We start from the raw sequence: 15,776 nt of genomic DNA, 5'->3' as shown, positions 1-15,776 counted from the left end.
TGTTCGCAAAAATTTACATCACGCTAGTAGCGCAAGTGCCACATTATATCGGCTTTCTAATTTTTACAAAACCAAATACAAGGTTATACGAGCCATAAGTTTTAATTTATTACGGTATTTAGTACCTACCTACCGTACATATTTACTTTTATGTAATACTGTCTAACGAAATGTCAAAATTGTCTAAGTCAGTTTGACTTTTACGAAGTGTCACATATTTCCCCTTGCTTTAATCAAAATTATTTAAATATTTTAGTCAGCAAATGAATGCGCAGAAGGTTTGATGTGCAAAAAGTACAAAATTGAAATCACGACATAATTAATTTAAAATAAAAATTTTAACCGAACAAATTATAATCTAAAAATCCACGTTTAAGATGAGTGATAAAAATCACGAAAAAAAGCAAGTCCGAGTTTGGTGCGATGGATGGTGAGTAAAATAGCCGGAAGTTTGAATTTGAAATAATTTCAATGTCATTCAAAATTAACATAGAATTAATCTATTTACCGGAATTCGTAAGGTAAAATATAAAATCAATTTACAATACTCTATTAGTTTATCCGGCGCGGTATAATTTACAAACTTGATGTTTTTTATGTAACAATCGCGGTGGTTAGCTGTTTCAGTGTAATGTATTGATTTTTCCAGTTACGATATGGTTCATTTCGGTCACGCAAATTCTTTACGTCAAGCGAAAGCCCTTGGAGATGTTTTAATTGTTGGAGTGCATACAGATGAAGAAATATCAAAACACAAAGGGCCCCCTGTTTTTACACAAGAAGAGCGTTACAAGATGGTTAAAGCTATTAAATGGGTAGATCAAGTTGTAGAAGGTGCTCCTTATGTGACTACTTTGGAGACACTGGACAAGTATCAATGTGATTTTTGTGTACACGGAGGTGAGTTTCATAATGTGTCATTTCTAAATTCAAATAAGTATCTAACACTGGCTAGGATTAACTTATATTAAAGTTTCTCATTTTCAAATGATAATATTGCAAAGGTCAAGAGAACTTCAATTACTGATTTTCAAGAATATTCCAGTCATAAAATGTAGTGAAATCATTTATGAATCACAAATAAGATTTGTCTACATTTTTCAGATGACATAACGGTTACTGCTGATGGGATTGACACATATCATTTAGTGAAAAAAGCTGGCAGATACAAGTAAATAATAAATTATATACTCTTTTCATCATTAAAATTAAATTTTTAAATAGGAAGTGTTCATCAATAATGTGTCTTTTAACAACTAAAATAATCACATTATGTATCAAATTATAATAATTAAGTAATGATTATCATTTGTGACACACATTATGTTATCACATTTTTATACATCATCAATAACTGATAGTATTATTATTTATTGCAAAAAGAATCTAAGAAATAATCATTAAGATAATATGTTTTATAGATTTATAAAACTTGACATATATATGAATGTATACTATTTAAAAAATAACTTTTTATGTCTGTTCTACTTTTTCGTGAATGATTCATTAAATTGCAACTTTTCTAATTATTATTGACATTTTGGGGAAGATTCATGGCCTAGTACCATAAATGTATGTGAAATGTTGATCTCATTAACAGATGTTTCTATTTTAAATATTTAGAAATAGTCACAAAATGGTGGCTAGGGTTCACTAGTAATAAATTGAATGAAACAACTATGAAATAGACATTATTTTGTTTAAAGGGAAGTACAGAGAACAGCTGGTGTATCTACAACGGACTTAGTTGGGAGAATGTTATTACTCACTAGAGAACATTTTAAGTAAGTAAGCACACTATTAACTGATTTTCTGATTTTCTGAATAAAGCTACTTAATGATGTAAGTCCAACTTCAGTAATATGTTGATTATGAATGGTTCTGTTGTGCTTATAGTGTTAGGTACAAAGTTTTTACTTACTTTTTATCATTTTGATCTCTATGAACTCTTGTAAACAATTAACAATAGGTTCGCCATGAGCTTAATAAAAAGAAATGTACTTTGCATATTTGCATTTTGTCATTGTCATGATATACCCTTTTTTGAATACAGCAGCCCTCTTATACATTAAACTATGAACAAATTCAACCCAATTGTTCCAATGCTTTCTCTGGTTAAGACAAAAGTTTCCACTGCTTCTTTTAAATGATACGTCAAAAGAACTAATATATAACTATAGATAATAATGTTGTACATCACAAATAATTCAAATAGTGTATTTTTAACAGAATATAAAATGCAAAACTGAATTATGGTATTAATAATTTTAAAATATAAATATATAATTCATTGATTCATATTTACTTGCATACTACACTTTAACCATACTGTAGTATATTACAAATTTTAAATGTTTGGCAATCTTGTTACAGGAGAGGTGAGAAAGAATATTCAGTAGCTTTAGAGCATTCATCGAATCTTGGAACAGATTCAACAGCCAGATCCCCTTACACAGGCTGCTCCCAGTTCCTGCCTACAACACAGAAGATCATACAATTCAGTAGTGGACTCTCCCCTAAACCTACCGACAAGGTATAAACATCCATAATATTTAAAGAATGAAACAAGTTTTTTTATATTTCATTTGTTGTTTTATTTCTTGGCTTAATTAAACAAGTTTCGATTCATTTTAACAGCAAACTCGTATACAGCGTAAATGAATTTTTCTCCTACCTACGCCGAAAGTTCGGTTTTCCTTCCACTGTACAGGGAAGAAAGTCTAACTTTTCCTCCCGCTGTACAGGGAAGAAAGTGTAACTTTTCCTCCCGCTGTACAGGGAAGAAAGTGTAACTTTTCCTCCCTGGGTACTGACAAGTGCGCATGCGCGTTAGTGTCTACGTCTGCTCTCACGCACTTAAAATTCTCCGTCATTGTTGTGCTCGGGTAATTTGCAATATTGCGCTTAGTGTAAAAGTGCAATAAACAAAAGGCAATAAAATTTAATAGTGAAGTATTAAACAAAGATGAGTTCATCAGACAGCTCTTATTCAATTAGTTATTAGTTTATTTAAAAATTTTAAAAAGGTTAAATTGTTTTGTTTCGAAGGGGGAGGGGGGGCTCCGCCTCCCCCAACCCTGGCCAGGGCTTCGCCCCTGGACCCCGGCTCGGTACTCCACGAACTTTCGGCCTGGTAGGAGAAAAAATAGTATGTGCACCGCGGGAGAAAAGTAGGACATCTCATCCCGCGTGTAAAATTGGCAAACACTTTCTACTATCCTACTCTTCTTTCTCCCTTGGTACACATTGTACTATTGCAATTATTTCACATTCTTAACAAACTTTTTGAACTGTGCATTGGTTTTCAAACAAAAACATTATGATAATGATAAAATATTCGATTCTACCATAACAATTCAAAGCGAGAACCGTACGGACTGTGCTTTTGCCGAAGAAAGTTTGTGCGAAGAACCTCGAACTTAGTTTAATGTATCAACCTTCTCATTGCTCAAATGGCCGTAACCGAATGTACGGATCATTATGTACCGGATGATCGTGGTGAGGCTGAACCTTAAAAGACATTTAATTTGTTGTAGAAAAATAATAATAATGCCGTAGTTTCTTTTGTGCTTTTATTTAATTTGCTCATAAACCCGCGCTCACACATCTGCAAGATAATGCAAAAACACTTGAGACAAATTTAGTGAAACGCAAAAAAGCGTGTGTGTGTGTGTGTGTGTGTGTGTGTGTGTGTGTGTATGTGTCGGTGTAATAAACAAAATTTGTAGTGATTTGTAATAATTAAATGTATCAAGTAAAATATTGTGTGCTATATTTAATTTAAGATCAAATTTTTGTCATAAATGCTTAGGACAGCTATTATGAATACTTAGTGTGGCCCCGTCGAACACCTTGGCATACCGGCAATGAAAGTATCAAAAATATTTTCACTGGTGGTAGGACCTCCTGTGAGTCCGCGCGGGTAGGTACCACCGCCCTGCCTATTTCTGCTGTGAAGCAGTAATGCGTTTCGGTTTGAAGGGTGGGGCAGCCGTTGTAACTATACTTGATACCTTAGAACTTATATCTCAAGGTGGGTGGCGCTTTTACGTTGTAGATGTCTATGGGCTCCAGTACCCACTTAACACCAAGTGGGCGCTCGTCCAACCATCAAAACAATAAAAAAAAAATTGAATACGAACTGAGAATCGTTTTTGTACTGAACAAGAATCTTAATCTAATTCCAATAAAACACACTCATTCTTTATTCTCGAAGGTCGTATATGTTGCCGGTGCCTACGATCTCTTCCACGTGGGTCATTTGGATTTTCTGGAGGCAGCTCATAAACAAGGAGATTTCCTCATCGTTGGTCTGCACACAGACTTAGAAGTAAATCGCTACAAGGGATCTAACTACCCAATCATGAACTTGCACGAAAGGGTATTATCGGTGTTGGCTTGCAAAGTAAGTTTTTTATTGAATGAAAATATTTACTTCAACTCATAATATACAGGGTGTAAGTGAAACTGATAAGAAAACATCTCTTTTTTTTCCTACCTAAGCTGATAGCCTTGAGAGGCTATATCAGCGTCGCCTTAACTAGTAGGTGAGCTCACGGGGCTCAAACCTGATGACGTTACTAACACGAACCCTAGCAAGAGCCGTGCTTCGCAGAATCTACCACCGGATCGGAAACGCGACCCACTGAGAAGATCCGGCGAGAAACTCAGTGGGCTGTGTCTGAGAGTTAATTTACTCGACGAGCCCTTCGTCGCAAGCGACGGGTTCGACGAGAACGGTGACCGGTGCTTGAAGTACCTAAAAGCACCGTTAGTGGATCGGGAGGATCCGAGATGACGTGTTTTGGGCGACGTCGACTGCTTTCCATTCTGTCCGCAGGATCGGGAATGTAGTTACCGGCGGCCACGATGAGAGGGTTCTCGTGTCGTGCCGCTTTATCAAAGTGAATCTCTCCATTATGCCTAAAGTCGGAATTGCATGCTGCACTAGAACTAGAACCTTTTTACATTAAACTATTGTTATTATTTTTAGTACGTGCATGAAGTTGTGATCGGTGCTCCGTACAGCGTGACCGCGGAACTGATGGACCATTTCCGAGTGAAGGTCGTCTGTCATGGTCTCACGCCCATCGCGCCGGACGCGGACGGCGCAGACCCCTACAAGGTGCCTAAACAACGAGCCTGCTTCAAGGTAAGCCCTCGTCTCATTCGATTAGTTCACGAACTGTCCATGTGATCCCAAGAACTACTGCAACCCAAGGAAATTATCTCTATAACTCAGTACAAACAGTAGTTCTACTGTTTTTATATTGCATAGATTGGAAGAGCCCACAGCCCACCTGGTGTTCAGTGGTTACAGGGGCCCATGGACATCTACAACGTAGACGCGCCACCCACCTTGAGATACAAGTTCTAAAGTCTCAGTATAGTTGCAACGGCTGCCCCACCCTTCAAACCGAAACGCATTACTGCTTCGCGGCAGAAATAGGCAGGGTCATGGTACCTACCCGTTCGGACTCTCAAGAGGTCCAGTAAATATAAAAAAAATGGTAAAGGAATGTGGTTTTCCTTAATTTTGTTTTAAAGTTTCCGCCTCAAATACAAACGTCACCACGTTGTTTGTTCGCGTATTTCCAGATCCTGAATTCGGGGAATACGATGACGACAGAAGACATTGTCCAACGGATAATACGTCATCGACTTGAATTCGAAGTGAGAAATTCTCGTAAAGAAAAGAAAGAGCTTGCCATGATGAAAGGATTCAAGAATAACCACAAAACTGCGGAAAAATCACAGAATGGAGACTGCGCCATCGAAAATTCCAGTTAAAAAATAACAGATCTTGAAATTCACTTATTCTTGTGTAAGTTATGTTTTAAATTCAACTGTAATAAATGGATCAGCATTAGTTTTCATTAAAATATTTTTCAATCAAATTACGTTACGGGACTTTACGGTTAAACGGTCGGTTCGGTGGTTGAAATCACAGTTATAAATGGTTTAAATTAGTTAAATATTAATGTGCCATAATTACGTGGTCCAATATTTTTTTCAATATAATATATTTCATTATAAGTTGTATTGGTTTTAAAAACAATCTCGGTAAATGTTTAAACTTTATAAACACTCCGCCTGTGTATAAAATGAAAACTGCTGTGGATGTATCTGAAAATATTTTGTAAAGACATAAAGTGTAGAAATCATTTGTATCTATATCTTACTTTTTCATCGCATGATCGTGTCAGTCATAGCTTATTTTAAATTATAAAACAAAATGTTCTCAAAATGATAGCATTGCCTGTCTTAGGAATTCGACTAATTTGTAACGAAAAAACATGTGTTTTAATTTTATTCGCCCAAACAGTTTTTGGGGCATATTTACAGCACCTTTCGCTTAAATATTAATTCTTCTCTCGTTATACAGGGTGATTTTTTATGATTCCCAAGATTATTAAAGTGATTGGGATTTCTACAATTGATATGGAGCACTAGTGCTAGTCACGATTAAAGGATTTCTTTTTTAACTTTATCATAACTTTATTAATAACTTTATAGGCATCTTCTATAACTTTATAAAACAGTTATGAAAAATAATATTGAATCACATTTAAATTCATTCATTGTACCCTACTTGGACTTTATAATTTGACTGCTATGTTTTCCTAAATAGAGTTTGAACCTCTGTAGATGTACGAATATGGAGATGGCATTTATAAAATATAGACAGTAAATGCCAAAACAATATGTAGCCAACATCATTCTGAAATGTCAAATAAATTCTTATTGAATCTTGTTAAAGGCCAAACTTAAACATTGGGGCAAGGGCTGCTCCCTTGTCACGAAATGAATAGAGTATAGGGGGTGACCCCAATTGTTTTAAAATTTTGAATAGGAAAAGACAATGATCCATGAAAGTATATTGTCAGTCATCTATGCACTTAGGAAAAATTGCCTAAAAATATTAATTTACCATTGAAAATTCACCCTGCACTTAATAATACTCAAATTATACTAAATAAAATATTTTGTTTGACCAAATATAAAGCCGTGCAAATTCCAGCTGGTTATGGAGTATGCTGTAGTTTTAGTTTTTAATTCTACTCACATTCTCAATTCAGAAACTTTTGCAGTTTCGCATCGTAGATTCAAACTGCAAAAATGTTACTGTGTCGGAAATGTAATTCGAGGCGAACACGATAAGAGAAGAGTGGGTTATCGTGCCGCTAATACTATAGGAACTGCATTTACCTTGATAAAAAATGTTTAAGTGATTTAATATGTAATTTAATATGTGAATCATAGTAAATGATAGCTATTGCTTTTATGCATATTTCTTAATTATTATGAATTTAAACTATTTCTAACTATATGTAATACGTGTTTTCGTTTTATTATAAATGTTTGTACATGTTTTATTATTTAATGTTTAATTGTTGATTATATTTTAAATACGGACTATTAAGATATTTTTATTTTCAACAAAAATAATATTTTAGGAAGATATACCTATCTTACAACTTAAGTTGTCATTTGCAATTTTCTTTAGTCAATCTACAAACTTGTAGGCCAAAATAATATTATAACATAATATTACTAGAAATCAAACGTGGTTTATTTTTAACTATTATCCGCATCTGGTAGAATTATCGTGTTACAAAACTTATAAAGCATTCCGAACTCTCTCTCTCTCTCTCTCTCTCTCTCTGTTTCTCTGTCTCTCTTTCTCTCTCTCATTCTATTATTTTGAAAAAGAAAACAAAACAACGAAGTGGTGTCTTAGTAAAAATATTTGGAAATATTGTAACAATAAAATAAACTCACGTTTGTCATGACATTCCGCTTCATGTAGTTTTACATCTCGTTTCAGATTAGCTCATAATGTTTTTTAAATTAAATACTAATTAAATACTAATCCAAAGATTGAAAAAGATATGTATAATTAAATACTTATTTATTAATATCGCCGAAAACTTTAATTGAAACTTCAAATGAACCTAACTATTTTTATGGAAAAGTTTGATTTTTTATTTATTCAATTGCAATAAATTGAACTGGTGTGTCTATAAATTGTTTTAATTGTTCGCGCCCTAAAGATATTTAAATATCTTAAAGATTGGATAGTTTGTGTTTTACACATCAAAGGGAAACATCAAAATTGTTATTTTTCTTTATTTCCGGGCATTTTCATATTCATCTACCTTTTAGACCTTTCCTGGATTTTCACGAATAATTCAAGACCAAAATTAGCCAAATCGGCCCAGCCGTTCTCTAGTTTTAGCGAGACTAACGAACAGTAATTCATTTTTATATATATATAGAGTTTGCAGAATTTTATAAACAATGGCATCGTTACAAGTCATAAATATTAAGTAATAATATAATAAATAATAATCTATGTTTAGAAGCCCATGGCTATAATAAAACTTATACATAAAACATGGAGGATAGACCTAAGGAGCAACGCCTTGAGAGGCTATTTCAGCGTAACCTTAACTAGTAGGTGAGCTCACGGGGCTCAAACCTCACGACGTTGCTAACACGAACCACCACCCACCCACTGAGAATAATGTGTGCATAACCTCTTTTCAATAATAATAATAAAAGGCGTAGGGAAGTGGTGACCCCACCGCCTAAGGATGAAACAACCAATATGAGATGGTTGTTCCATCTGCTAACTTATACTATACTGCGTTTTGTTTTAAACAGTGACCAATATAGCTAACACTGGTCACTCACATGCGCATGAATACGCAAACCCGCAAGTGTGGGACGACATTTGCAAATGATTATGCAAAGTTTTCGCTGCATTCGTGGTCTTCCAAGCTGTGTCGGTTTTTTAACAGACATCAAAGCGCACGAACCGCGAACCTTCGCGTAGTCTCCCACACATTCGTTTGCCCAGTTGCGCCGACGATTGCGAAGGTAACGGACGTATCGTTTTTCGTACGACGTACCATTTTCACAGTTCGTGACGTCTACTGTGTAGCGTATCTTCACCAAAAGAAATCCCATAAAAACAGCATGGCTGTTAATGATGTCTGGGAAAGAATTCAAAACTCTTTTTCTCTTCAATGTTCTATTGACGAATTAAAAAGGAGGAGAAATTCGTGAGACATTCGTAAACAAGTGTAGGAGGAAGCGCAAACGGGTTCGCCAATTGAATATGCGAACCCATTTGCACAGCCGCTAGGTTTGCGAATGAATGTTTGACGGCCCTTCACATGCGCGCAAACATTCGTACAATGTACGAATATTTGCGCACATGTCAGTGGCCGGCATAACTCTAAAGGAACGGCTTCGCAGTACCGTATACTGAATTAACGTCACACTTTACAGTGCTCGCAGTGCATATTACTCTTCGATCAATAATAGTACTAGATTAAGGATCAGGAACAAAAATAAGACGCTCGAGTGGCCACGTTTGCAGACACGAAAACATCTTCATTTCTTAGAAAAAAGTTTAATAATGTAACGACTTCAGTTTATTATAAACCTTAATGCTTATACATTAAGTCTGACCTATTATGTGTAAATATCCAAGAACTTGATAAATGTGCAAAAAATGTAGATGTAATTTGCTTAACAGAGCACAACATGAACAAATTAGACTATGTGCATGTAACTTTACCAAACTTTAATTTAGGTGCACACTTTGCCAGAGAAAATAGAAATGGTGAATCCTGTATACTCATAAAGAAGTTTCACAAATATAAAGTACTGCAAGAGATATCTAATCTCAGCGTTTGTAATGATGTGGAGTGTTCAGCTATAGAGTTAATTGAACACAACTTGGTTATAATCTGTATATATAGACCACCAAAATATACACAAGAAAAACTAAATATATTTTTTAACGTTTACAATTCTATAATGTGTTTAGTACATAAACGGAAATTCAAAAAAGTAATTGTATGTGGTGATTTTAATATTGACCTATTGAAGAGAAACTCTATTTCTCTACGATTTGAGCATTTAACTTATAGCTTTAACATGAAAATAGGTACACGTGAAGTAACTCGCCCAAGTAGTAATACATGTATTGATAATATATTAAATAATGTACAAGGTAGCAAATGTGAAGTAATTGATCTTGGTATGTCAGACCACACTGCTCAGATGTTAACGTGCCCCGTCAAAAAAACGTGTACTCTTAGTCATTGGTACAAAATACGAAGTGATTTTAGTAATGAAAACATAAAAAAAATTCAAGAATGTTTACAAAGTCTAACTTTTTATGATGTATTTAATTCAAATGATCCCGAATATGCCTTTGACTCATTTTTTGAAGATTTTAAACTATTTTATGACCTTTGTTTTCCCAAGATAAAAATAAGAAATACCTGTGTTAAAAAAACAAGGTGGCTATCTAAAGGGATTGGTAAATGCTGTAAACAAAAGAGAAAATTACTTTGGAATTATCGAACCAGATTCTAAAAAATTATAGTGCGCGACTTAAAAGAATTATAAAGCTAACTCAAAAGTGTCAAAACAATTATTATATATCAAATGCAGACAATAAATCGAAAGCTACATGGAGAATAATTAATGCAAGTAAGGCAAATTTTCCAAAAGAATATAGGTATAACACGAATAAAAGTAAATGACCGTATACTAACAGACCCCATTAACATTGCCAACGAATTTAATACCTTTCATAATAATGCTACTAATACTGATAATGAGATTGATAAAATAAACTCTCCGGTAAATTTAAATGAAACACCAGAAATTTTGAAAATAGATACAAGTAATAGTCACAGTACACCTCACTCTTTATTCATGAATCCTGTTATTCCGTACGACATCTTTTTGTTAATGAAATCCCTTAAAAACACTCATAGTTCTGGTTATGATAATATTATTACATCGGCAATGAAATCGGTAGCACTTATTATAAGCCCAGTACTTAGCCATATCATAAACTTATGTATAGAACATGGCGTTTTTCCAAGCAAACTAAAAAGATCTGTCATTAAGCCACTCTTTAAGAAAGACGATAAAGAAAACATTGCTTGTTATAGACCGGTATCTTTACTTCCCATTTTTTCCAAAATTATAGAGAAAATTATTTACGAAGCTATTAACTCCTACTTTGAAAAACATAATTTATTTACACAAGAGCAAAAAGGTTTCAGAAGAAATAAATCAATTAATATGGCCATACATGACCTATTAAAACCTATATATTACAACTTAGATAATCGAATTCCTACTGCTACACTGTACATGGACATGACTAAAGCGTTTGATTATGTGGATCATAAAACCCTTCTAGATAAATTAAATGCTTACGGAATTAGAGGAAATGTCCATAAATTATTAAAATCATATTTAACTGACAGATATCAAAGGGTTGAAATAGACAACATATGTCCACTGAGTAGGACAGTATAAAGCTATCACTCAAATTGGATGAAAATGAAATTCGGTGTACCTCAAGGCAGCGTACTAGGGCCGCTCCTTTTTCTAATTTATATTAATGACTTCCCTAAAGCCATAGAGCATCCGATGATTCTCTTTGCCGATGATAGCACCGTCATCTTTACAGAAAAAGAATTAAATTCCTTAGAGTCCGCTATTAACACTACTCTTAAGCTAGTTATAGAATGGTTATTAAGAAACAATTTAGTAATTAACCTAAATAAAACAAAAATTGTCACATACCCACAAGAAATACAACACTCTTTGAAAATAGAATATGATGGGACACATATTGAAGAAGTGAATAGTACTAAATTTCTGGGTATTTGGATTGATAATGATATGAAATGGCAAACACACATTGATACAATATGTAAAAAATTAAACCAATATACGTATGCCTTGTATAAGTTAGCGAAAGTAGTAGACCAATCAGCTGTACTGACAGCTTACCATGCATATGTGGCGTCAACCCTTAGATATGCTTTAATATTCTGGGGAAACGCCACTAATACAGAGTACGTATTTAAAGCACAAAAGAAATGTGTGCGTGCTATAGCAAATAGACTTGCGCAAAACATCACTCCTCAATGTAATGTGATATGACATCACTTTTACAGACAGGTGATATTACTCGAAAACATTACACATCACTCTTAACATTACTCGGTGCGTTCAATAGATACTGTGACGACGAATACATTGTATCTATACACCCGAATCATTACCTAAGTGATGTGTTGATACACATCACTTAGGTAATGATTCGGGTGTGTCATTACAGTAGTATATTACAATACAAAGTATGAACTTTGTATTGTAATACACTGTTATATTACTTGACAGAGATTGACTTACTTAATAATATAATAATTTTATTTTTTACTTAATATAATTTATTGTGGGATGAACGGATTTCATATGGCGACTTAGACTGCAAATTGAGCTCGACCATAATGTTAATATACGAGAGCAGTAGATGCATTGTTTCGGCGCGATATCCTCAAAGTGCATCCAAGGAGGACTGTACTTTCATTTAGACACCGTTATTTCTTTCACTTATTAAACACGCATTAAAACAAATAATAAAACTATCTTCAAACAAGTGCTTAAGTAATTCAAATCAAACACAAAAATTAATATGAAATATTACTAAACAATTACGAGCGACTAGCGATTTTACAAAAGTTGCGAATAAAAAATTAAGTAAGTACTTGCGGGAAACTACCGGCTGGCCGCATGAAAAATATAAACACAAATACCTATATTAAAATTCAGACGTACCATAGGTATAAAAATGTACCTAGCGGCCAGGACATACGGTTCCAAATCACTAGGAATAATTCCGTGTCGCTTGCTCATTTATTTTGCGTCGATCGGTCTGTCTCGCTCGCTCGGTTCCGTTCGTGTATTAAGCAACATTACACGACAAAGAAAGAAACATGTTGGGTGATGGTGTGATGTTTGTTTCCTTCGCGTAATGTGTGATGTTGCATTACATCGTAGAGTAATATTACCCGAGTAATATCACTCGCATTACTTACACATGTCTAATAGCAAACATTCATGTACCAGACTCATGTAAGCCTTTCTTTCAAAAGTTTAAAATCATGACTTTTACATCGTTATATATTTATGAGGTAGCGATTTTTGTCAAAACGAACAAACATCTGTTTGCAAAACCGCAATCTGTTAGGAATACTTTAAAGATTTCTTCGCTACCTCATAGAACTGCCCTTTATGACAAGAGTTTTTTTAGTATGTCATCAAGAATATTTAATAAACTACCAATCAAATTTTTGAAGACAGTAGATTTACAAAATTTTAAACAAAAATTGCAAGTATTTTTAATAGATAAGGCTTACTATAGTATGTCAGAATATTTAGACGATAACTTTAGATAATTAAGATGATAAAGTAGAATAATTTAAGTTTTATTTTTTATTTTTATGTAGACTTACACCTAATATTTGTACGCTTTACTAGCAGGACATAGTCATACATTTATTAATATTAGCTTATTAATCTTTGTTAAACTATGACCACAAATAATAATAAAATAAATAAATAAATAAATAAATACATAAAGTTTAATTACCATTGCAAAATATATTTATTTAGGTCCTTTCGTCAGAGAAAGAATATTATGGAATAAATTTAAAATGTCACTTGAACATAAAAAGTCATCAGTACAAAAATATTTATTCTAAAATGATACTTAAAGACTAATTTATAAAGTTAAAAATATTTGTTTAAAATTTCGTGCTTATTGTATTGTGGAACTAGATGTAGTTCTTGGTATTACATTTCAAGGCTCAGAACACAGTAAGTATTGAAAGACGTAGAGTTGCAGAATATATTTGTTTTAGGTTTGTTTTGTATGGTCGCAACTATTTTTGACCGATTCAAAAAAGTAGTAGATAATATTTTACATTGCCGCTATTACAATAAATAGCTAATAAATAATAAAATTGAATAAAGTAAAAAAAAAATGAAAGGAAACAAGAAACATGTTTTCCACGTATTCTTTATACAGAAGTAATTAATTTTTTTTAGTTTTTTGTTTAATTACCTTTAAGCAGATTCAGCCTGTTATAAAGCTGTCTTTTAGAAGTCATTTTTATATGAGCGGTTTTTTTTTTACAAATATAATGTAATCTTATATCAAAGAATTTTTCTATAATCAGTTTAATTTAGGCTTATTTTATGGCTGTGTTCGTTTCCCCCTAGAAAACAAATCCTTTTCAGGATATACGCTAAAAATATTTACACATACATATAAAGTTTTTATAATACTTTTTTGCATTGATTTGCCACCACCATTGAACAATTCTAGAATTTTATAAGGGTTCTATATGTCTTATCCTCTTTCTTTGGCGACAATATATATCCATTGTGCACAGCGAAAAGGGACTACTAGGAAATCTACAAACAAAAATAACAAAACTACTCTATGCATTCCCTGTTCAAGAATAGCTGATGTTTGTTACAATAGCTGGTGCCTTGTTGCAAACATTGGCCAAACAATTACAATATTCGTAAATTGAATTTTATTTACTATATAATTCTGTTTATTATTTTATGAAATTCACTTAATCATATAAACTTACCAAAAAAGATATTCCTTCCAAAACCTTGGTGTTACGGTGGTTTTTTACTCAGTTTTTGAATGCGCAGTGCAGCGTTTTGACGTCTTACACCGGTCACTCACATGCGCACGAATACGCAAACCTGCAAGTGTAGGACGACATTTGCGAATGATTATGCAAAGTTTTCGCTGCATTCGTGGTTTTCCAAGCTGCGTCGGTTTTTTAACAGACATTAAAGCGCGCGAACCTCGAACCTTCGCGTAGTCTCCCACACATTCGCTTGCCCAGTTGCGCCGACGATTGCTAAGGTAACGGACGTATCGCCATTTTCATAGTTCGTGACGTCTACTGTGTAGCGTATCTTCATCAAAAGAAATCCCATAAAAACAGCATGGCTGTTAATGATGTCTGGGAAAGAATTCAAAACTCTTTTTCTTTTCAATGTTCTATTGAAGAATTAAAAAGGAGGAGAAATTCGTGAGACATTCGTAAACAAGTGTAGGAGGAAGCGCAAATGGGTTCGCAAATTGAGTATGCGAACCCATTTGCACAGCCGCTAGGTTTGCGAATGAATGTTTGACGGCCCTTCACATGCGCGCAAACATTCGTACAATGTACGAATATTTGCGCGCATGTCAGTGGCCGGCATTAGTGTTGGCTATGATTGGACCATACTAATTTGAAATAATGGTCTTATTTTTCGGGCCGTTTTTGAAGCGCTAATCGGGAATCTAGTAGTATTAGTGATCGAAGATATTACTGCATATCATAGATTAATCACTTAATATATTTGGTGCATATCGGAACATAGCCAAAGTGTGGTAGTTTAGGGTGCTTTTTTAAAAATCCTAGCTGCTACAGCTAGACTATGGCGTCATCTTAATTGGCCCCTTTTCAGTGGACACTTTTGGTGCTCTTTCTACTCTACTTAATTATAAAAAGATTAATTGAAGAGGCAAAGAGAACGTGGCACATACAGCCAAAGTTCACTAAAGTAAAATACTAAATAAATAAATAAATAAGTAAAATACTAGGATACTATGTGAATCTAAGTAAATTATGTGTGAACGAAATTTATATGCGTTCTTTGTTGGAGAATGCAAATCTGTACTGACAGCCATGTAACCATTTTTTTTAAATGTTTGTACGTTTTAAAGGGTAAAAAAAATTTTTTAAATCACTATTGTTTGTGCTAATTCGTTTCAAGAATTATGATGTTGATCAAGGAATAAAGCAGGTATAAGAGTAAACATTAGTGACAAACATTTCTAGTATTTCCGTGATAACACAATAATAGAAAATGGT

General features: G+C 33.7%; 1 protein-coding gene across 1 annotated transcript; it reads left to right on the top strand.

Annotated features, from left to right (window-relative positions):
- The first annotated feature begins 247 nt into the window (after positions 1-247).
- Pect (phosphoethanolamine cytidylyltransferase) lies at positions 248-8,028 on the top strand. Its single transcript, XM_028185212.2, has 8 exons — positions 248-430; positions 650-900; positions 1,105-1,171; positions 1,707-1,784; positions 2,374-2,533; positions 4,217-4,405; positions 4,994-5,152; positions 5,599-8,028. The coding sequence occupies exons 1-8, from the start codon at positions 378-380 to the stop codon at positions 5,788-5,790; spliced, it is 1,149 nt and encodes a 382-aa protein (XP_028041013.1). The 5' UTR covers positions 248-377; the 3' UTR covers positions 5,791-8,028.
- Positions 8,029-15,776: the final 7,748 nt, after the last annotated feature.

Source organism: Bombyx mandarina, chromosome 11 (assembly GCF_030267445.1).
Source record: "Bombyx mandarina strain Sakado chromosome 11, ASM3026744v2".
NCBI lineage: Eukaryota > Metazoa > Arthropoda > Insecta > Lepidoptera > Bombycidae > Bombyx > Bombyx mandarina.
Note: the sequence above shows the minus strand (reverse complement) of the source record. Positions and strands in the feature narration are given on the sequence as shown.